The sequence below is a fragment of the Ambystoma mexicanum genome, chromosome 4q (genome assembly GCF_040938575.1).
Source record: "Ambystoma mexicanum isolate Mex_15411 chromosome 4q, UKY_AmexF1_1, whole genome shotgun sequence".
Taxonomy (NCBI): Eukaryota; Metazoa; Chordata; class Amphibia; order Caudata; family Ambystomatidae; genus Ambystoma; species Ambystoma mexicanum.
In genome coordinates, this window is record NC_090928.1 from 51,891,936 (window position 1) to 51,916,237 (window position 24,302).

At 49.1% G+C, this 24,302-nt stretch overlaps 1 protein-coding gene across 2 annotated transcripts in view; it reads right to left on the minus strand.

The window, feature by feature from the left end:
* Nucleotides 1-18,029: 18,029 nt before the first annotated feature.
* LOC138467454 (zinc finger protein 300-like) overlaps nt 18,030-24,302 on the minus strand; it is a 392,645-nt gene continuing 386,372 nt past the window's right edge. For both annotated transcript variants that reach the window (XM_069607459.1, XM_069607458.1), the window contains one exon: nt 18,030-18,323. In XM_069607459.1, coding sequence (XP_069463560.1) covers nt 18,298-18,323 — 26 coding nt within the window. In that variant the 3' untranslated portion in view covers nt 18,030-18,297. The remainder of the gene's footprint in view (nt 18,324-24,302) is intronic.

Genomic DNA, 24,302 nt, shown 5'->3' on the forward strand with positions numbered 1-24,302 from the left:
AAGACGCTCTAGGAGGGTGTGCAGTCATAATGTCGAAAAAATAATGTCAACTTACAAAAAAGTCAAAAACGTAATGTAAAAAAAAAAAATCAAATGCTTTATTTTTTTATTTATATGTTTTTTTGGGTTCCGCATGTAAATAAAAAGGTCAAAACAAAAAATAAAATAAAAAAGGGGGGTTGGGAGGAACCCCCCCATTTCGAATAAAAAACGTAGTAAAAAAGACATTCGATTTTTTTTTTACATTATTTTTTCGACTTTGACTTTCGACATTATTTAATTTGACTTTATGACTATAAACCCTCTAGGAGTTTAGAGAGATAAGGTAGAAGAGAAATGGGACGGAGATTAGAGACAATGAGAGGATTACCTGAGGGTTTCTTCAAGAATGATACTTGCATGTTTAAAGAATATGGGAAAGACAGAAGTAGAAAGACAAGTATTAAAGAAAGGGAAAATAGGGTATGAGAAGAGGGTAAGCCTTCGGAAATAAGAGCAGAGATGGAATTGGACCGGTACGGGTAGCAGTGGGATGAGCTTTGGCTAACAGGAATAGTAGATCAGTATTAGAAACAGGGGCAAAGCTAGAAATGAAAACAGAAGGGATAGTGGCAGAAGGAGGTGCAGAGGTTAGATGAAGAGAGGCTTCAATGTATTGGCACAGAGAAAGAACTTTTGAAGAAAAGAAGTGGGCGAAGTCAGAAGCAGAGAGTGTGGAATTAAGAGAGTGATCAGGAGAGGGAGGGGAAAGAAACCATTTAAGAGTTTGGAAAAGACGCCTAGGGTGAGTAGACTGAGCATGAAGAAGGTCAGAAAAGTAAGCATGTTTTGCAGAGATTAGGCAGTTATCATAGAGAGTGTGATAGGAGAAATAGGAAGAGCGATTAGATGAAGCCAGTGCCTTTTAAGTCGGCGAAGAAGACGTTGCATAGAGCGAAGATGAGGGGAAAGCCTATGGCTGAGAAGGTTTGCAAGTAGGTTGGAAAGCAGACAAAGGATAGAGTTGATCAAAACTAGAAGAAAGGAATGAGGAGAGAGTAGATGCTGCCTCATCAGCATTAACAGTAGAACAGCTTAGGGAGAAGGCAAGAATAGTAGTACAGGTGCTGTGAAAAAGAGATGAGTTGAAACTATGTAGATCATGCCAAATTGTTTTTTTGCTGGAGAGGAAATAGGGGAACTCTGAGAAATAGAGGATAGAAGTGACACAGAGAGTAGGTGATGATCTGATAGGTAAACAGGTAGGGCTAGTACTGAGGAAGCAGAGAAAGTAGAAAGAAAGATTAAGTTAAGCGAAGAGCCAGAGATGTGTGTGTGGAGTAGAAAGAGGCGAAAGAAAGTGAGAGTCCATAATAGAGAGGAAGGAAGTGGCTGAGTGTACTGAAGAGAGATGAAGATTGAAATCCCCTAATAATACAAGAGGAGTAGGACTAGGGAGGATAGGGGACAGAAGGTTGTCTACATCATCACGGAAAGTGCCAATTGAGCCTGGAGGACGATAGATAATGATAAATGAGATGGCATGAGGTGAGGTAAAGATTTTATAGATTAATTCAAAAGAAGAGTAGAATGGTGTGGCAACAGACGGAGGAATAGAGGAATAACAGGGACATTAAAGTATGCCAGTGCCGCCTCTGCAACTACTGGCTCGAGGGACAGGAGCAAAAGAAGACAGAGAAGAAGTTAAAGAGGCAGCGACAGTAGTTTTGTGTGGTACAATCCAGGTTTCGGTGATACAGTACTGCAGTTGTTTTATTGCAAAAAGATCTGGCATTCCAGAGACCGAGGTTAATAGTGGCAGTTGTATTAGTAGTGGAATGCTAGATGAGATTATATTAGACACAGGTGTTTGTAAACCTGGCATCTGAGTGAAGGCTTGCAGGGGAAATATAATTGGATATTGTTATAGTCATGAATATGGAGACCAGTACCTTCTTGAAGATCCTGATGCCGGGAGATGGTTTGCGTGGGTGCACTGGAGAAGGAGTAAGGGGGCAGGGTTGTATTACTACTGGGCCTTGTGCTGCATTCTCGCCGTGCACAGCTGCAGACAGCAGCAAGCAACTTGGCCCAACTTCGCCACGGCTTCGCCTGGAGGCGGGTGTTGTAGCCGGCGAGCGGGGTGAAAATGAGGCTTGGGGCATGGTTTGCAAGTTGCCGGGTGTTGTTAGGTAACGTCACAACAACGCTGGTGGCTTTGCAGGCCTCAACGGAAGAGCGGGCAGCACAGATCTTCCTGATTGTACTCCTGTACAATCAAGGTGCAGTTTCCTTCACAATCCGGGCTGGTGGAGTTTAAGCAGTTCACGCGGCCGTGCAGACAGCAGGAAGCAACTTGGCCCACCCGTGACACAGTCTGCTGTTGGAACATCCTTTGCATTTCTAACTACTACCCATATTTCTTATAAGCGTTTAACCAACACATACCCTGGAAAACATGAAATAAAGACCATATCTTAAACCATAACTATCCGGTGCCAAGAGTGTCATTGCTCAGTTTCACTACACTTGTCCATTAAATCTGCTGACTCAATTTATCTCAGCATTAACGATGCAACTAGTTGTGAGCAACATCTCTGGAAAGTACATAATCTTGTGTTTGAACACCCTTATTGCGAAGATCCAACCTTCCTGTATTGTTTGTAATTGAAGAATGAATCAGCACACTGATAAATCCCTTCCTTACAACCAGCAATACAAAAGTATCATTTGGAGTCATCAGCCAATCTATCATACAAGTAATCTGACGCTTCTGCCCTCATTCATTCTAGAATATTTCATACTGAGAGGGATAACGCAGAGACATCTAAACCAAAATGATGTCCCAATAGGTACGGTTTTTATTGTGTGAAAAAAGGGATTTGAGTTAGGAGCAGGTCAAATAGAAATAGAAATAGAAGCACAGAGAAAACTCATACAGTTCTCTGCCAATCTATGTCAGGGCTGTCCCCTGAGTTAAAGTTCAAGAACAGTAGGTTTGTGGTCAGAATGGCTGCTGTAAGAAAGTCCTCTGCCTTGGGATGATGGTTGGGGTGGCAATGTTGTAGATGCCACCACTCGCGATGTAATGCTGGGGACATAGTCGAGAGGATGCTGAGGCCAAGACAATCATTTCCAGATCAGGCGGCAGGGGCTCACCACATTCCAAAACAAAACAGTGTTTTCCCTTTATAGGACATTGAAGAAGTCACCCCTAGAGTGTGCCCTGTGACCCATCCAAATTTCTAAGATCTTGGTTAGGCCTTCAGTTCCTTTGGGGCCAGACATGCCTGTCACTAGGGAGACGAGTTTAGTATGCAGTTACAGTATGAAGAGAGACTCAGAATGAAGAGAGACTCAGAAGGCTTATGCTCTGATTAAAATGAAGGCTCAGTAAGATGTACACATAAAGGGCGGAAGACAAAGCGAAGCTGCTAAGTGAGCAGCTACACAGTGTTTGCAACCCCTTGTGAATGCATGAGACCAGAAACCTAGCTAGTGAGGGGTTGGGACCAGGAACATAGTTGGGAGCCCATGGCACAATCAAAGAAAATCCGAATACATTAAACCCCCTTGAGACAGACCTGAGCCCAGAGGAGATCCCGGGAGGTGAAGCTAGCTCACTATTTAAAGAAGTAAGAAAGGCGAGAGAGAGCTAGAGAGAGAGAGAGCGTGAGAGAGAGAGAGAGAGAGAGAGAGAGAGAGAGCGAGAGAAGGGGAGGGATAAACCATGCAGAGTTGGAGAGGAAGAAGGTTGATTGGAGGATGCAGGAATGTGAAAGAGGAGTAGGAAAATCACATGGAGAGAGGAGGAAGTTGAAGTAGAATAAGGAAGGGGATTAGAAAGACCACTTTGAAAAAGAAGACAGGTGAAAGGAGAGGAGCTGGGGAAGATAAGCTTGAGAAAGGGGAAGGATTAAATATGAGGCAGGACAGGAGAAACCCACCAAAAGGAAAGCGAAGAGAACGAATAAGGTGATTAAGAGTAGTAATCCAGTAAAGTTAAGAATGAGGTTGGAGGAGCGGGCAAATCAAGTCCAAAGAACATTAAGGAGACAGACTTAAGGCACTGACTATCCCTAATAAACTGTGACAAGGCCAGGGACAAAGCCTTGTCAAGAAAGGGGGTCGACCCAGGAAAGGATCTCATTCCCCTTACCAATTCCCTGCCAATATGTTTGCGTGCAGAAACTTACCTCCTGCCTTTCCACCACAAAGCAAAGCCAGTGTTCACCTATGCCTCTCATGTCTGTTAAATCCAGAACAGATGAGTAGCCGAAGCGGGCCTCAAGGGAGGCTTATGGGAAGGAGTGGTGGCAAATAGCAAAAGTGCTGGCCGTTGTGGTAAGTCAGAGATAGGAGACAGACAAGAGGACAGGTTTGAACAAGACAATTTATTGAAAAACCTAAAGAAAACCTACTCTAGGCCCTATTTCTCTGATGAATTTCCTACATTAGAAAACAACAAATGGGTGTTGATCAGGACATCTAACAAAACCAAACTCTGTCCTCTGCTAACCTATTTCTGCGAGAGAAAGAAAGAAAGAAAGAAGGAAAGAAAGAAAGAAAGAAAGAAAGAAAGAAAGAAAGAAAGAAAGAAAGAAAGAAAGAAAGAAAGAAAGAAAGAAAGAAAGAAAGTTTCAGTTTAGCATTAGGCTCCTCCCCCTTGGGTAAATTGGTAGTGGTTGGTTTTCTGACGCCCATCAAAAAGAGTTCCCGGTGTCTCTTCCAGCTCTCGGTCTAAGTCCAAATCAACAAAAGAAATCTCTTTCAGATCTAGTTAATACAGTGTTCCCGTCAGGTAGTCTGAACAGTTTCCAACGTACGCCTTCTTCTCAATGTATTGTCCAGACCTGGGTACGTCGGTAGTCACAACAAAAAAAACAAAGTTTGCTCTATGTTGCTCCTGTGTTGTTAACAATCTTAGCTTCATGTATACTGTGGGCCTGCTCCGCCCTGCTTGGGCTACCTCTTCTCTCACCCCCTCATGGGGTATTGGATCTCTCAGCCCCAGGTGGTCCACGGGCCTGCTCAGCCCTTCTTTGTCTGTCTTTCTTCCTCCCCGCATCCTGGGGTATTGAGTTTCTCAGCCTATTGTGGGCTACTGGCCTACTTAGCACTGTTCAGGTTCCTTCTTTGACCCCGTTGTGAGGTATTCAGAGTCTCAGGCCCGGGTGGACCATGTGCTCATTTTGCCCTGTTCGGTTGTGGCCTCACCGCCCTCCAACCTGACCCCGTGTACAGCTGCGCAGCTTCATTCCAGCAGCAAGACTCACTACTGGAGCTGGGTTCTCCATTCCTTGCGGATCCACACCCTTGACTCATTATTGGTCTGCGTGGTCGGTTAATCTGCTTTTCTTATCCCCGTTTGGGTCTCCGGTATCGCACAGCAGTACTTCTTGTTGCTTCTTCACTCGCTTCCTGCTTCTGTGGCTGCTGCCCTCTTGGGGTCCCCACATTTTTCTAAGCATCAGTGTTCTTTGTGCTGCCTGGTGTCTCAACCACCACATTCTCTGTGTCGCTCTCCGTACTTCGTCTGAGAAAGAACCTCCCTCTTCTGCATATTGGCTGATTCTTTCCACCTCGACTGGCTTCCGTCTGGATTTAAGTTACCCCAGGAAAAGGGAGAAGAAGATTCCACTGTTCACCCATTTCACCAAAAGGCAGCAATGAATACAGGTCAGACATCAAGTCATCCACTTTAAAGGGGACTTGTACACGATTACCCTGTTCAATTCCCATATAACCATCAAACATTGTGATCTTGGAAGTGAAGGGAGGTTCCTTGTCCAAAGAGGGGGGGGTGGGAGGACACCGCCAATGGCATCCCGCTTGTCCTGGCCCCTAGGGAGGGTATTGCGTAGTGTGATCGCCTCCTTTGTCCAAAATGGTTGCCCCCCCTTCAATTCATCCTGTGGGAAAAGAAGTGCAACCTGGTTTCCACAGGATGTGGGCCCATTGAAGCCATAATGGTGCCTCCCTGCACTGAGATGGAAAGGGCAGGGTGAAGCCGCCATACCAAACTCGCACAACGACCCGAGTGCCCCATATGTAACATTGATCCAGGGGCCAGACATAACTGACCCACTCTCAACAACCTATAACCCTCAGTAACGTCAACTAAAGGGTGCATCCGGGCTCAGAGGGGATCCACAGAGAGCATGCGGAAAGGAAGTGGGTGGGGCTTAGTCTTAAGGTGAGGTCACACGAGGAGGAGGAGGAGGAGATGGATGGATGGATACCAAGAGACCAGCAGGAGAAAGAAGGAGACGGCAGTGTGTGGAGGGGCTTGATCAAGAAAGTGAGGTGTTGGCTTGGGAGTAGTAGTATTTTGGCAGAGTGTATGGCCATGTTTGTGAGACGAGTGAATTGGGGCTAGTGTAGGAAGTGACTGACGTAGATTATATTGAGCAAGAGGACAGTGGTAGTATTGGTGGCAGTAGAGTGGTAGGGATAGGAGGAGAGTTGTAGTGGTGAGAGTAGAGTGGTAGGAGGAGACTGGTAGTGGTGGTAGTAGAGTGGTAGGAGAGTGGTAGTGGTGGTGGGTGTAGAGTAGTAGTGGTAGGAGGTGAGTAGCAGTAGTAGGAAGAGAGTGGTTGTAGTGCCCAGAGGAGAGTGGTGGAAGGGAGAGGTAAGGAAAGAAAGGAGTAATACCAAAAAGTGGCGGTGAGGACAAGGGACGGAGCAAGAAGGAGTTAGCACATAAGGGAGAGGTGAATCTGGATGTGAGTGGCTGAGGGCCTCATTACGACCCAGGCGGTAAGTTACCGCCTGGGCCGTGACTTTACCACCATGGCGTAAACTACGTTTACGCCATGGTGGTTGGCGGACTTACCGCCCCATTCCGAGGTCGGCGGGGCGGTAAGTCCCCAATCCCCATTTACCCTTCCCCATTCCCATTTTTGCCCCATAGGGCATAATGGGAGTGGGGAAGGCGTTAATTACGCCACCGTAAATTACGGTGACGTAATTAACTCCATGGTCCCTTAGCGCCATGGATTTTAACACCTGCTAAAAGCAGGTGTTAAAAGCGCCATGGCGCTAAGGGACCTCGTAATTGGCGGTAAGGGGTCGGCGCAGCTAACGCTGGCGTTAACCCCTTACCGCCAGGGTCGTAATGAGGCCCTGAGACAATTCGAACAGAGTGAATGCAGGGCACTGTTCCCCATCTACCCTACAATGCTAAGCGGGACGAGACTACTGAGCGCTAGAAAACCATGGGTGAGTTAATGAGCCAGCATTTAGGGAAATCATCTGTAACGAGAAGCAGGGGTTACCATTAATGAGCAATAGCCAGGATGTATGGATGCATTGGCTAGGTTAGGGACACCCTACCCAGGCAGGAGAGAGAGGGACGACGCTACGTGACCCAAATTCCTAATAAAGACCCCTGAACTGTCTGTGAGAGTCTGCGTGAGTGGTGAGCTATCTGTGACAAAATATCTTGAAATCTATTTTTCTGTTGGTTTGTGCTCTGATTAAGCCATGTTCAATTTGTGATGCTGATTCAGATGGAGCCTGTACAACCAAGCCAATCACAGTTCCTTAGGTCGGTATTCTTGAGACCCAGAATCCCAAACAAATCTCTTGATGCCTTGAAATCTCATATCCAGAGGTTGTGGTAATGGACTCATTTTTTCCAGCTTCTGCGGCCTGTCGGTGCACCACCAATCATTGGGGCACCGGTTGGCCGGGGTCATCCTATCGCTGCTGAAAGTGTATTTCTTCCCTCTCTGTCCTGGGTCAATTTTAAGGCCCTTGTCATTACAGCACACAATCAATGGGAGTCTCATTTTAGGTCAGGTTTCTGGAATGAGCTTCTTCCACTTGTATCACTTTCTGGCTTTCTCTTTCAAAAGCCTCTGGCTCAGTTATTTCTTCTCAGTATTTCGCAGTCCACCTAATGGTTTCCGGTATCCAGCTAGCCTTCTCGTTAGCAGCCACCAGCTCTGGACTAATAGCAAGTTGTCTTTTGTATCATTGGTGGGATTCCAATCCGACCATATCCAGAGTAATTCACCCAACTAGCCTGCTTCTCTACACTTTTTTTTGACTTTCTATTTGATGGCATATGCTCTTTATTATCAATTGTCGACTTTCGGCTTGCAAATTCCTGGTGAGCTTATCACTTGTGTAGTCTATTTGTTATCTCTTAGCTCTTGTGGCTTTATTCAGTGTTTGGTTTCTCCTAGCAATATTATCTTCCAGCACCTCTGAATGTTCTCCTCACTTCTACTCTCCTTCCTCCTGTCTTGGTTTCTCCATACTTCCGTGTTCCTTCAAATCTTTCCTTTCTGATGTGCATTTCCATGACTGCTTTCCCCTCTGTCCTCCAACCTGTTGCTCACCCATATGCCTCTTTCCTTCTGCTCTCCTTTACTCTCCTTCCTTCTTCATGATACTTTTTCCCCAACATTTTGCTCTCCTTCCTTCGCCTCTGTCACTCTTCTTCCTTCAGAAGAAAAAGTCCAGAGGAATTTAATTTATAAACAAAGTATCAAAAAGGATGTATTGTGCCTGATACATCATTTACACAGACAAATTAATCATGACTTAATCAACACTTTGGATATTATTTACGTTGCAGGAAAATTAAGAACAAACAATTCGATACAAATAATCCAAATGACAATCAATCATTCACTCATTGGTCCACACACAGCCATCATACATACACATTCTATACAGTTTATATACCCAACAACAATACATCTATGATAAAACCTGTTAAAAATCATGGCTAACAAATTACATTTTTAAAGTGCATTCAATGTACATGACCACTATAGTTGTAGATGTGGTCTACTCCTGGGGTGGGTCAATTAGATATACAACATAACCTCATCCCCAATTTCTCGACTGGTTTCGACGTATTTACATCATTTAACAACGTCATCATCAGCAGAGCAAGTTTACACACTAAAACAAAGGGAACCACACAAAACTACTATGAGAACCTGGCTTTCAGGTAACACAATACACGCTATGTGGGACCATTCGTAATAGGGATGCTCCCGCAATTCAAATCAATTTGACCATTATTACAAAGTACATAAAAAAGCATTAAAATGGTGCCACCCAGGACAAATATCTCTGGGGTGCACCATTTGGTTCCTACGGTGTCAGACAGAAAGTGCTACCATACAAAATTGGTGCCCTGAGGTGAGGTGGAGGAGTAGGTCATGGCAGCCACATATCACAGGATCAAAATATAATGAAATAAGGAACAAGTTACTTACCTGTAACTGTTGTTCTCCAGCATGGGTCTGGCATAGATTCACATGCTCATGAATATTCCCCGTTGTCAGGCTGGGAATCAGTATCAGTTTTGTTTCTGATCTGTCTTTCTTAGTAGTAACCAATCACTGATCTCTGGGTCATACTGCCCCCAGCCAATGACTGCCCTCTCCCTAAGCCCCTCCCCTGGCAGCCATCGTCAGATTTGGTAGCACGTAAAGTGGCATTATAACCAAGTGAAGAGCCGCAGAGGGGTAGGAGGGAGGGTTTGTATGTGAATCCATGCCAGACCCATGCTGGAGAACAACAATTACAGGTAAGTAACTTGTTCCTTCTCCAGCATGGGGTCTGGCATGGATTCACATGCTCAAAAATATAAGAATACATAGCAGTACACACATGCACAACCACGGTAGGTGGCAAAGGCTCAAGATTAAGCATTACATAAACTCAACATTTAGCACTCTTACCTCCTCACCAGGCCCACCTTCAGGCGAACAGGTTGCGCAGCACTGCTTGGCCGACCCTGGACTCCTCCCTGGAATCCCGGTCGACGCAGTAAAATCTTGTGAAGGTGTGCGTCGACCTCCACATAGCAGCCCTGTAGATGTCCAGCAGGGGCACACCAGACAAGAACGCTGTGGTAGCAGCGATCGCTCTGGTAGAATGGGCTCTCGGACGGCCGGGCAACAGTCGGTTTGCCAACCGGTGACAGTGCATGATGCAGTCGGAGAGCCATCTAGAAATGGAAGCCTTTGAGAGAGCCTCCCCTTGGTTCACAGGTCCAAAGTTCACAAGTAGCTGTGACGTCTTCCGAAAACTCTTTGTGCGGTCCACGTAGAACTTCAGCGCTCTAGCCACATCCAGCGAGTGCAAAGTTCTCTCGGCCGGCGACGAAGGCGACGGGAAGAAAACTGGTAACACCAAGGGCTCGTTGAGGTGGAAGTCCAACGGCACCTTGGGCATAAAGGAGGGGTGCGACCTCAGCACCACCCTTGTGTCATGAAAAGTCAAGTATGGAGGCTTTCAGGATAGGTCCTGGATCTCTCCCACTCGTCGTGCGGAGGTGATGGCCACAAGAAATGCTGTCTTCCACGACAGAAACTTCAAAGGCGCAGAATGCAGAGGCTCGAATGGCGCCCCTATGAGCCTTGACAGCACCACGTTGAGTTCTCATGCCGGGGCAGGAGCCTTCACCGGCGGGAACGATCGGAACAGTCCCTTCATAAATTCCTTCACCAGGCGATGAGACCACAAGGACGCCCGTCCCCTAGTTCTGGTGTATCGGGAGATCGCAGCCAGATGTATCTTGATGGAAGCGTGAGCTAGTCCAGCCTTGGCCAGCGACAGTAGGTACGGCAGTACTTGAGGGGCCGTAATCCGCAGACGGTTAATCTTCTGTGCACGGCACCAGACAGAGAACCTCTTCCACTTATGTCCGTAGCACTTGAGAGTTGAGGATGCCCTGGCCTTTGCAAGAACCTCTCTGCAGTCGGCCGGGATATCGTACCCTCCATACTCTAGTGCTGCAGCAGCCAGGCCTGCAAGTTCAGCGACTCCGGGGCGTGATGAAGGATGACGCCTCCTTCTCTGGAAGGAAGATCTGTGTCCATCGGCAGCTTGACCGGTAGGGATGCCGACAAGTCCAGAAGGTCCGGGAACCAGATCTGCCTCGGCCATGACAGGATCATCCTGCACCGGGACCTCTTGAGCTGGTTGATGAGTCGGAGCAGCAGCGGCAACGGAGGGAACGCATATAGGAACAGGCCGTCCCAGGGGAACGAGAAAGCATTGCCCATGCTCCTGCTGGCGAACCTCTGGCACTTGGAGTTCGCTGCCATCGCGAACAGGTCGATCTGGGGTTTGCCCCATCGCTGAAAGAGTCGGTCCACTTGATCCTGGCGTAGTTCCCATTTGTGGCATGAGCGCGAGTGAGTCGGCGATGGTGTTTTTTATCCCTGCCAGATGAAACGTCACCAGAAACATCCCTTGAGCAATGGCCTAATGCCACAAATCCTGGGCTTCCTTGGATAGGGCCGGGTGTCATGATGCCTGCCCCCGGAAGACCAGACCAGGCCCAGCAGCCCCGGAAGCAGGCATCATGCCACTTGGAGCATGCCCAAAAGCCCCAGTTAGGGGCTGTTTGGGTACAGTCCTGGCGCCTATGGCACCAGGCTCATAAAGATAAAGTCAGTCCTGGCGCCATGGGCGCCAGGCTCATTATTGATAACTTACCTGAAGCAGACCATGCTGCATACTGACCTGAGGCAGACCATGCTGAATGAAGACTCAAGCCAAATGAGGCTTAGGAGGGACTATTTTACTGAATGGACTATTTTGTTACTTAGGTGGGGCTGTGGAAGAATACTTACCTGGATCTTCTTCCAAGGCTATTTAAACTACGCCCGGACAGCCACACGTGCTTCGCGTTATTCTGCTTGCTGCAGCGTGTTTTCAGCAGCTCCAGTCTTCAGCCACGCCCGCTTCAGTCCTGGGACTCCTTAAACAAGAAGAAAAGAAGGATAAAGGTTAGAACAGGAGTTTTAACTTTAATCCTTACCTGAATCCTGATCCATTTTGCCACGGAACTGAAAGACAGAAGTCTTTGAAGCATCGCTTCGCATTCCTACGGCGCCGCACTGAACTCACCTGCTTGGCGGAACTTCAGCATTCCATCACGCTCTCTCCATCTCGCGGCTGCCCTCCAACACCTAAGGAGACAAAGACAGCAAGGTGAGCAAGGGGACTCCCTAAGGCTATACAAGCTACCCCCAAGGACTTACCTGATTTACCACGGGAGGTACTCGCCTCATCTCGGATCAGCGCAGTCAACTCTGCTTCATCGCCGTACCCTGGCCCCTAAGGGGAGAAAGCAAAGACAATACCAGTTACCCCCCACAAAACTTACCCGATTTACCACGGGGGTCTCACCTCATCTCGGGTCGGCACAGTCAACTCTGCTTCATCGCCGTACCCCAGCCCCTAAGGGGAAAACCACAATAGAGTTACCTGAATCTTACTGAGTGCCATTTGGAAATCTTCGAGTGGATTAATCGGCAACCTGCAAGGAATCGGACAGAGTGAAGAGCAGACATTTGAACTCTTATGAACAATTGGACTTTAGAGTCAATACTGGAACTCACCAATTCCTCTACGCCAGTGAAGTAACTGGTCATCAACGCGCCCCTGCGGTCGACGCAGGATGGAGAGCTCATCCTTCCAAACCATCAGGTGAGAGTAAGGAGGGGACATCAAGAGTGATCTGTGGGAAGACAACGGGAGTGGGGAAGGTGGGTTGACACTCAATTCCACGGGTGGTTAATTCCTCTTCTCCTTTGCAGAAGAATATTCTTGCGAGCCAGACAAACAGGGCTGAGCGGGCAAGTCCAGCCAGTCATCTCGGCGCTACACGTCACGCTGGTGGAAATAACAGCGGCCCAGTTCCGGTTGACGCCCCCGTGGGAACCAGGTGAGCGTAACACCGGGGATCTGTTTCCGCCCTGCTTCCGGATATAGAACATCGTGGTGGTGTTGTCGGTGAAGATCCTCACCACCTTGCCCTTGAGGGACAGGAGAAAGGACCTGAGGGCCCAGAACATCGCCCGGAGCTCCAGGATCTGATGTGGAGCTGCTTCTCCTCCGGAATCCAAAGGCCTCTCGCGTGAAGATCTCCGTTGTGCGCTCCCCACCCCTCCAGGGAGGCATCCGTCGTCTCCGTTGTCACCGTCGCCTGGTGGGCCGGGGTCTGAAAGTCTGTCCTCGCCGCTAGATGAGCGCGGGTGCCCCACCACCGGATCGCTTGTCGGAAGGTCTCGTTGATAGGGATCCTGTCCTCGAAGCTGCCCATCGCTTTAATCCAGCGGGCGTCGAGGAACTCCTGTAGAGGGCGCATCCGAAGCCTGCACAGGCGCACGAGATTAATGCAAGAGGACATCATCCCGAGGAGGGGCTTGATGGACCTCACCCTGACAACGCCCATGGCCAGCAGACGCTGCACCTTGCCTAGGATGGCCTTTGTCCTTTCCTCCGACGGCGAGGCCAGACACGCCACTGTGTCGAGCTTGGCTCCCAGAAACAGTGTCACTTGAGAGGGGACCATGTGGGACTTGGGGAAGTTGATGAAGAACCCCAGGTCCGTGAGCAGCTGGACCGTCTTCGCTGTGTGTTCTACGGCAAGCTCCCTTGTCCTTGTGCGAATGAGCCAATCGTCCAGGTAGGGGCAGATGTGGATCCCCTGCAGGCGCAGCCGCGCCGCCACTGGAGCGAGGCACTTGTTGAAAACCCAGGGTGCCAACTTCAATCCGAACGGGAGGGCCTTGAACTGATAGTGCCGCCCTTGGACCACGAATCTGAGGAACTTCCGGTGTCCTTTTAGGATGGGAATGTGAAAGTATGCATCCTCCAAATCCAACGACGACAGGAAATCGCCCTCCTCCAGCTGTCCCAGCACGTCCTGGAGGGTGACCCTCCGGAACTTCTGTGCCTTGATGTACTTGTTCAGTCGTCGCAGGTCTAGGATGGGTCGCCACCCTCCTGTCTTCTTTTTCATGAGGAAGTACCATGGGTATACTCCGGAGCCCCGGAGCCTCTTTGGGACGAGCTCGATGGCACCTTTCTTGAGCATTGCCCTTACCTCCAACAGTAGTTGGGGGAAGTGGTTTTCTTTCCTGGCCACGGGAGGAACGTATGGGGTACTTTTTTAGAAATTTGTGGGTGTGCCCCTGGGCCAGGGCGTCCAGCACCCAACGGTCGGTGGAGATGGACTCCCACACGCTGACGAACTTCGCCAGCCGGCCTCCCACTGGGGTGCTTCGGTGGGGGCCCGACGTTACGGTCGGTTCAATCTTGCTTGGAGGACGCCTTGCCACCTTGGTCTCCCTGACGACGACGGCGGGATCCACCCGACTTGCCTCGTCCTCTATAGGCTTCCTACGACGAGGAGCGGGCCGCTTGGTGGTACGTAGAGGAGCTACCGCCAAATCCCTTGGAGGCACCCTGCTTGCCTCCGGAGCTCCAAAAGGACGGTCTTTGTTGCTGGAGAACTCATAGGGCCTTAGCTGTCTCTGTGTCCGCTTTGATGGCTTGGAGGGACTCATCCACTGTTTTCCCAAGCAGGTTGTTCCCATCGAACGGCATGTCCAAAACCTTGGCTTGTACGTCCTGGCGGAAATCCGTCGCCTTGAGCCATCCTCGTCTAATGAGGCAAACGCCGTTGCCTAGCTGGTGGAAACCGGTGTCGGCAATGTCCGTTGCCACCGTTATGGCATGGTCCGACGCCACCTCACCTTCCTGAAAGATCTCCAGGGCCTCAGCCCTATTGTCGTCCAATAGGAAGTCCAACAGGGGGGCGATCTTGTACCATAACTCCCTGTCGTAGCGGGCCACGATCGCGAGGGCGTTGGCCGCCTTAATCGTTGTTGCCGCCGACGAGATAACTCGTCGTCCCATTGCATCCAGCTTCTTTCCTTCGCTGTCCGGAGGGGAAGTTGACGTTGAGGCCGATGCCCCACCCCCGCTTCTTGGCCGCCGCTGAGACGACCAAGTCAGGGGTCGGTTGCGCCCTAAGGCACAAAGGTGCCGCATCGGGTCCCGGTACTTCTTCTCGTACCGATCCCTCTTGGTAGGCGTTGTAGACGGGTTCTTGAGAAGGGTGAGACCCTCGTCCCAGATGTCATCCAGCAGAGGCACGGCGAGGACTGTCTTCCTCTTGGCCTCGCACCGTTGATAAAGGAAACCCTCCTTCTTCTTCTCTTCGGGACAGAGCTGAAAAAGCTCAGATGCCCTGGCGATCATAGCGTGGAAAGACCCAATCTTGTCGGGCGGGGAGGCCCGGGCTGGAGGCGATGGGAGCTCCGTCCCGTCGTCGCCCCCGACGTCATCCGTACCTGTCGTGGCCGTGTCCGTTCCCGTGTCATCCCCAGGTACGGGGGACCTGGGCAAAGGCTGAGCAGGCCGCGAGGGCTGAAAAAGCAGGGCTGGATGAGTCCGTCTTCTCTTGTTTGGGGGACTTCCCGACAGGCCTGGCTCTGGCTCCTCTGTCGGGCCTGGTTCCAGCTCCTCCGTCGGTGGTAGGGGCAATCTCGTCCTTATCTCCGAACATAAGGATTGTATTGCCAACAAAATGGCCGCCGAGTTGTCCTGCGGCTCCGGAAGCGATGGGCGCAACGGTTGACTAGGAAGCTCACCGACGCCGCCACCGCTCCCGTCGTCCTCTCCACTGGGATCCCTCCCGTGGGACCAGGCCTCTTCGACGGCCTCGTCGAGGCCCTCCAAGACTTCAACCAGTTCCTCCTCGGAGGCTGTGTCCATGTCCACAATGGCCAGCGGCTCCCCCCCTCTTTTTCCGCCGGGGTCTTCACGGGGGTCTTCTCGATGGGCCTGAAAGAGGCTTCCCTCCGCGGTGGCAGGGAAACTCTGGGCCCCGAGGTCGCCTCCACTGGTGTAGCCTCCTCAGGCTGCACCAGGGCTGCTGCGACTTCCTCGATAGAGGCCTTAGCTGGGTGAATCAGGGCCTTCACCACCTTCTACAGGCCTGTGGCCTTCACCTTGGGGGAGGGTCACCGCTTCAGTCCCCCTCGGCTGGATCCTTCGAGACCGACCAGGGCCTCTCCAGAAGCTTCGCCAGGTTCTCGGCTTTCCTCTTCCCTGAGCCAGAGCGTTGGCTCGTGGCTGATGGACCTGGAGAGGATGCGCCCTGCCTGGCAGCCGAGGAGCCCGACCGTTCGGCGCTCCCTGTGCCCGCGGACTCGCAGTGCTTTGCCTTCTGTTGGGCCCCCGTCACCGGGGCGCCCTCACAGGACTTAGAAGACCACTCAGACTTCTTCTTCTTCTTCTCACCTGACGGGCTCTTTACTTCCAACCAGTTGGAGAGACGAAGATGTCGATCCTTGATGGTCTGTTCCGACATGTTCCCGCAAAACGCACAGTCCTTCTCCACGTACGTTTTGTCCTCGTGAAGGCAGTAGAGGCACTTCGAATGTTCATCCTCTTTGAACACATTCTGCAGCTGGCATCCAGGGCAAACTCTGAACAGCTTTCCGGGCGTCGAGCTTCCTTTCTCCTGGGCCATGTCCGGGGTAGGCCACAGAAACTTCTGGACTCCTCCAAGAAGCGTAACTCGACGAAAACTTCACCCTTGAGGGGCGTAGAAAAATCCGAAACGGGTCCCCGTTGATTGGATGTAGACACAGTGGAGCTTGAGGCCCTATTCCACTGAAAAATGAGAAAATCTCTTTGAAAAGGCGCGAAAACACAGCAAAAAGCTTGAGAGCTAAACACGAGGACTCCCAACACTTGAGCGTGCGGTAAAAATCTGAAGATGGCTGCCAGGGGAGGGGCTTGGGAAGAGGGCAGTCAATGGCTGGGGGCAGTATGAACCATAGATCAGTGATTGGTTACTAGTAAGAAAGACAGATCAGAAACGAAACTGTTACTGATTATTTGTTTACCGAGGATTCCCGGCCTGACGACGGGGAATATTCATGAGCATGTGAATCCATGCCAGACCCCATGCTGGAGAAATGTTCTAATCATACAACTATGTGAAACACTGGCAGCCCTCCTGTACCATATGCTAATACCGTGAATTTAGGAGTCGTGAAATTTAGGAAGCCGCCTCAGTGACAAGTAAAACATTTTCCATGCAAGAGGGCTCATGCAAGAAGCTTTAGGATGGTATGCTATCACTGACCTTATAGCTAGGAGAAACTGCTTCTCAAAGTGACAGAAGCTTCTACATCATGGGCCAAACGAGACCGTGGTTAACAAAATCTGAGGGATAATAACACGGACCCCTCCATGGTGGTCACTGTGACCAGTACTGTGACTGAAAAAGTGGTGGTTCTAAGAACAAATCAATCGTAATTCCCAAAGTAATCACGCAGCCCAGGGCAGTAGTCCAACCAAGTCCAACCGAGGTATCCCAAGTCTGCGCTGGCACTGAGAACATCTGTATGACAAAGGAAGGATACATGCCGTAAACCTGTGTGGGAATATGAATCTCAATGGTACTAGATGTCAGCACCTAGAAACAGCATAAAATGGCATGGATGCGGCTGAATCCGCACTGGGAACATCTGTATGGCAGAAGAAAGAAAATCACATGCCATGAGCCCATGTAGCTGTATGCGTCTCAATGGTCTAGTAGACAGCCCCTAGAGACGGCATAAAGTGGCATAGATACTGCCATCTGGGACTGATACCTTGAACAAATATTCATCTAAGTCGAGGGCTACAGTTAACAATAATAGCCTGCAATATTTGCCCATTAATAATGAACAAAAAACTTCAATGAGCTTGAAATCCATACTTTCAGCAGTCAGGGGCCGGCACCCTTGTTATTGTGTCATGGCTAATATGCGTCCAAATATGGCGGTATTACATATGGGGACTCCGCAGGGTTAAATAACTAGCGCTTCATTTGCTACAAATGTTGCCTCCCAAGTGAGTTGCTTACCGTATTCTGCATCTGTTCTCCTCACAAAGCTTCTCGTAAGGCACCACAGCAATACAATGCCGAAGCTTCCAAACAAGCGTCACGGCGTGTCTAGCAGCTGATGTTGTCAGCACGCATGTATCTCTTAACACTGTCGCGTCACTTCCTCCAAATTGTGACGGCCAAACCAATAACGCGCTAACCCTCTAGCGGAGAGTGGTCACCTGGTCTCCCACGTATCAAGATACGGAAGTTACTGTCACTCAGGCCCAGGCTTTCAGGGTGGTCACGTGGTCCTGTAGAAGTGAATACAGATTTTCCATACATTCATTACAGAAAGTCATGATTCTATTAAAGACTCGGAGGCGAAAGATTAGGCTCAGATTATGCTCTCACTTCTTTACTTTTACTCGAGCAGCAACAAAGAACAAAAACAATATCAAAAGAAACTACAAATCCCAGGAAGAACTAATATATTTGTAGTCCATTTTTGATAGGGTATTAAACAACACGTGACTTGTTTCTCCAATCACAATGTCTTCTCCTCTATAACACGTCGTAACCCTAAAGTCCTTCCTCTTTCTTTCGCTGAACTAAACCAATTTGTGTCCCAACCGGTAAACGACTGAACTTCTTAAAAGATCTCCTCACGGCGCCGTTTTCTGCTCTGTCCCTGAAACAGAAATAAACTATTACTAATCCCATTATAAACGGGTGGGCAATCGCATATCAACATTAACATGCCAATACAATATGCATCATTACAACATCACATTATTAACTTATACAGCAGCAATTGAAATTGGGTGGGATAATCTTTCGCCTCTGAGTCTTTAATAGAATCATGACTTTCTGTAACGAATGTATGGAAAAACTGAATTCTATGTCAAGACTCGGAGGCTCAGATTATGCTCGTTTAAAGCTTACCTACCACCAACGACGCTACTTGCTCCACTGGTCCAAAATAAAAGTTCTTAAACGTCTCCTCATTAGACCAGTCTGCCGCCTTCAAAATATCCTCCAGAAAGGCTCCTGCCAAAAAAGCAGATGACGCCATCGCCCCTCTTGTGGAGTGTGCTCCTAACTGACTCACGTCTACTCCTGCTTCGGCCATGCACCACCTGACCCATCTAGCCAAGGTGGCTGATGCTACTGCCTTAAAAGGTTTCCTAATAGCTATCAGCAATTGACTCTCTCCCACAGGTCTCACCCTATTCGCATTCTCCTCATACGCTTTAAAACATCTTACTGGACACAATTTGGGTTTACCCGGAAATGCCATGTACTCAACTGTCTAATGTTCGTCTTCGTCCTTTTCTCTATGTAAAATACTACACCTGCAGGCGAAAAGGATTTCCTATTTACCTCTAACACTCTCACATCGGACACTCTCTTACAGGAAATCTCAGACACAATAAGGTAGTTAGTTTAGCCCACAACGCTTTCCTAGATAGATACTCATTATCTGGCCAAGCCTGAAACATCCTCAATACTATACTCACATCCCATAAACGAGAATATCTGGACATAGGTGGTCTCATACATCTGATGCCTTTCAGCAACCTACATACTAGGGGATGTTCGCCTACCGGCTTATTCTCAATGTACGCATGACCTGCTGAGATCGCTGACCTATAAGTATTAATGGTCCTGTAAGCCTTCGCTTGCGCTGCTTGTGCTGCCAGGAAATTCACTATGTGCACTACATCTGTGTGTATGGGATCAACTTGCCTCTCCAGACACCAATCACTCCATCTGTTCCATGCCATCCTATAGGCCTTCCCTGTGGCTGGAGCCCATGATTCCCTGATAAATTCTTGAGCTGCGCCTGAAAGTCCTGGCCTAGCCCAACCTCTCCTGAAATCCCCCAAGCCATGAGACTCAAGTTCCCTGACCTGACCAGTGGATGAACTTCTCCTGCTGGATTCAACAGTATATACTCTCTGTCTGGCAACCGGATTGGAGCTTCGTACGACACCTCCAGAAGATTCGGGAACCAAGCCTGACCTCGCCAATCTAGCGTTATCAGAACCACTGTGGCTCGCTGTCGCATGACTTGAGCACTGTGCGTGCTATCATGGCAAACGGAGGAAAGGCGTATTCTCTTGCTAGTCCCCAGGCCTGGAGAAATGCATCTGTCACTGTCGCTTCCGGATCCGGTCTCCAGCTATAAAATCTGGAGATATTCTTGTTCAATCTGGAGGCAAAAAGATCTGTCTGACATGGACCCCAGCGACGCATTATCTCCTGAAATACCGAGTCGTCCAGCTGCCAGTCGCTGGAGTCCCTCAGGTATCTCAAGTTCCAATCTGCTACCAGATTGAGATCTCCTGGCAGATGCTCCGCTCTCACGCTTATTCCTTTCTGGAGACATATCTGCCAGAACTCTTTGGCCATCTCCGTCAGCCTTTTCGACTTCGTTCCGCCCAATCGATTTATATATCGGACCGCTGAAACATTGTCCATCTTCAACAGAATGGCAGCTTTCACTCCTTCCCGGGTCCAACACTTGACAGCGAAGGAGCCCGCCAGAAGTTCCAAACAATTGATGTGGAGACCCAGCTCTTTGCTCGACCATCTCCCTCCAGTCGATTGGTCTCCACATCTGGCTCCCCATCCCCAACGGCTGGCATCGGACTCTAACACCATGTCCGGGGATGAGCCAAATATCGCCCTGCCATTCCACGCTTCCATGTGGTAGTACCACCATTCCATTTCAATCTCGCTTCCTGCAACACTCTCACTTTCTGCTCATAAGATAGACCTCTCCTGAGATGGTCTATCTTCAGCCTCTGCAAGGCCCTGTAATGCAGGGGCCCTGGAAATATCGCCTGGATCGAAGATGACAGACGGCCTACTAGCCTCGCAATGTCCCTCAAAGAAATCTCCTGTTTCGTCATCATGCTCTTGATCTCTTTCTTCACTGAGTTCACTTTGTCCAACGGAAGCTTGGGAACTCCCTTTGTCGTCTCTAAACTGAATCCTAGAAACTCCATCTCCTGTGCTGGCTCTAGCTCCGTTTTCTCCCAGTTTATCAGAAAACCTAACTGTTGCAGTAAAGCCGTAACTACCAGAATCTGTTGAACTAGTATTCCCTTGTCCTGACACATCAGGCAGATATTGTCCAGATAAATAATCAGCCTGATCCCCTGTCCTCTCAGGAATGCTATTACTGGTCTCAGTAACTTGGTGAAACACCATGGTGCTAAAGCCAGTCCGAACGGAAGGCATTTGAACTCCCATCTCCTTCCTCTCCATATAAACTGTGAAAGTTTCGTCTGCTCTGGGTGAATTGGAATCGTTAAGTATGCATCTCTGAGATCTATCCTTGCCAACCAGACTCCTTGCTGGAGAACGTCTCTTAAAAGATGCATCCCTTCCATCCTGAAGTGCCTGTACACTAGGAAGTAATTCAAACCCCTCAAGTTTATCACTGACCTTACCTTGTTTTTCCTTTTCACTAAGAACAGGTTGCTGAAACCTCCTGGACCTTCTGAGGCTGGACCTATTGCTTTCGTTGCCCTGAGTGACTCTACCTCCTTGTCCAGAAGATCTTTGTCTTCTCTGCTGAACTTTATCTGCCTCGGCAAAGCTACCCGATATGGCTCTTGCCAAAATTCCAACTGAAAACCTTGCACGATTTGTCTTACCCATGCGTCTGAGGACAACTCCTTCCATTTCTGTACAGGCAATTTCACTCTTCCTCCTACAGGAGGAATACTCACATTCAGCGACTTTACTAATTGCACATCTCTCACCTGGTGTTGCTGTCTGCCATTGTTCCTCCAACCCCTGCCCCTGCCTCTTCCCCTGGAAGGGAAGAAGGGGTTGGATCTCCGGTCTTCCTGCCTCCAAGAAGTTCTGTCTTTGTAGGGGCCCCTGTATTGACTACGGCTGGACGAGCAGCTCTTTCCTCCTCTACCTATGCTCCTTGTCCTGTGACCAGGCAGCTAGGCTTCGCAGGATGCCCCTCTCCCTCCGGGGTCTTTCAGCACTTTCCATTCTCTGGACTGCCTCACTCATGCGGAGCCCACTGACGTGGGGACCGTCAGAATCATCTGAGTAAGTACTCATATTAACAACGGCTTCTCAATGCCGTATTAGTGCCTTATGCAGTTTACTTGGGCTGCCCCCGTCACAATGTATGTATTTATATATATTTATATGTAGCTAGGCAAGTCTCTATATGAATGCAGTCTTACTTGGGACTGAGCCCGTCAATAAGATTACACAATCTCTTAAAGCCTCCTCCCCAGTAGGCAGAATGATGAGGGGTCAAAGCAATTTTTCACCTGATGTGCTCAGCAAAGGCTTGAAATCAAACTTTGGCCTGCGGTACCTGTTTATGCCACTAGATGGCGCCCGCAGCTCATAGAATCAGTAAGAACCAACACGAGTCACTGAACGATGCTGCTTCGGGTTCTTTATATAACAATTAAGGATGCCGCTCTCCGAACGTTAAAACTGGTGCTCTCCACTCCTAACGGAAGCTCGCAACGGCGCCGGAACCCCAGGAGTCCTGTCGCAAACTTCCATACTCACAGTGCCCCCTGCTGAGGGAACCGACACCGGAACGAAGTCCTGTCACGTCTCTCCCTTGCGGATATATTCCACCAATAAACCCTGGGCGCCCAGCGTGGAACGTCCCTACGCGCGTGCTGCCTAACGTTATAAAAGCACAAATACAGTATGAACATCCGAAAAATAAGAAGTAATAAAAAGGCACTTATCTCAGCTGCTCGAGCAGCAAAGAAAGAGGAAGGACTTTAGGGTTACAATGTGTTATAGAGGAGAAGACATTGTGATTGGAGAAACAAGTCACATGTTGTTTAATACCCTATCAAAAACGTACTACAAATATGTTAGTTCTTCCTGGGATTTGTAGTTTCTTTTGATATTGTTTTTGTTCTTTGTTGCTGCTCGAGTAAAAGTAAAGAAGTGAGAGCATAATCTGAGCCTAATCTGAGCCTCCGAGTCGAGTCTTGACATAGAATACGTTGCAGATTAATAAATCTGTATTAGACCGACGTATAGCAACAGCAGCGACTGTGTGACCATGTGCCGTCATGATTGTGTGATTTGTGGACCTGATTATTGTGATATGGTAGATTATGCACCATAAAGGTACCTAATGCGGGCTGTCATTTGGTGACCAATGACGATGTATCCAGCTCCTTATAAACGATGGAAGCTAAAAGTTGCGAACAAATTACATAAAATTTGCAGCTCCATGCCTCTAATCTTTTGAAAGTTGACAATTGTCATACACAGGGATGTTCTTTACAAGGCTAAATGTCAGTGCTCAACAAAGTAAAATCACAGTTTGATGGAGGCAGAAATAGGCCCCAAAGTATCCGCGAGGTGTGCCCGCCAGTCCAGGACACTTGATACTGTTAGGGAAAAACAGCCACCATAGAAACAGTAATTGCCCCCGCTTTCAGGTGGAGTGATGACATTTGTGACCCAACAGGATCCCATATGGTCCCAATCTGGGGCTCCTAACAGTAAGGGATCCAAGGTTCTAATGTTTTGAGGCCTTTAGTTTAATATTACCCCCACTTTCAAATGGGGTAATGGAATCTGTTGTCTAACAGGGCCCCATAAGGTCCCAGTCTGGGGTTCCTACCAGTTTGGGTTCTTCTTCCTTCTGCCAGAATTTTGCCTCCTATTAAGCCTTTCCCTCCCTGCTCTTCCTCCAACCTCTAGCTTGCCTTCACTCTGCACGCATCCATGTTATCTCCAAACTCCCTCACCCAATTCTGAGCCCAGCCCTTATGTTACTCTGGGCTAATGGGGTGACTTGGCACCAGCATGTCCATATTAACTGGGTTTATGGATTGGTCTGTGGTGTTTGCCATGCCCCACCCCTGCTTAGGTAATGGACTCCTAATTGTGAATCGACTGCCTGCGACTCCATGGACCTAGCATAAACTGCCTTGTCTGCATCTTGGAATTAGGTGGCCCTTTCATGCAGCCTGCCTGATTCCGGCAATGGCTCCACCTATACCAGATGCATGCTCCTCTTCTTGGAGCGTCTAGCCTCCATAATCCCCACTGCCTCCACTGTGCCTCTGGCATCAAGCCAAGAGCACACATGTGGCATCTCTCTGATTCACATTGTTTGGCTCGCGAACTGCGATCTGAGTTCAGGCGCCTCGAGCACTGTGAAGAATAATGTAGTCCTAACTTAAAGGGGGTGACAGGCTCCTACATAGAGTATCGGGGTGGGGAGAGGTCCTCAGAGGATATGCTATGTGCTACGTCTATGGTTCACATTATCTGGGTCCCTCTCTCACCACTTCCCAACCTCATATCTGGCAATTCACCCTAGATACCGATTTTTAAAATACAGCACTCAGATTCTACCCAGTCCACCCAGGTAATCAGCATACTAATAGGTACCTTGTGGGCCAATTATAATAGGAAAGGCCTGAATGGTAAGGGTGCCCCCACCCTCCTGTTGTCTCCAGCTTCATACTGTACATGTTCACTATACAGGAACCCATCTCCTTAAAAATGTCCTGTTTCCCAGAGGCTTACCCCTCTTACCGGGAACAGGCTCAAGCCAGGCTCAGGCCTTCAACGGAGGAACACTGTCTTAACCCTTACAACACTCTCCTCTATGGTTCTGCCCTTTGCACAACGTCCTCTC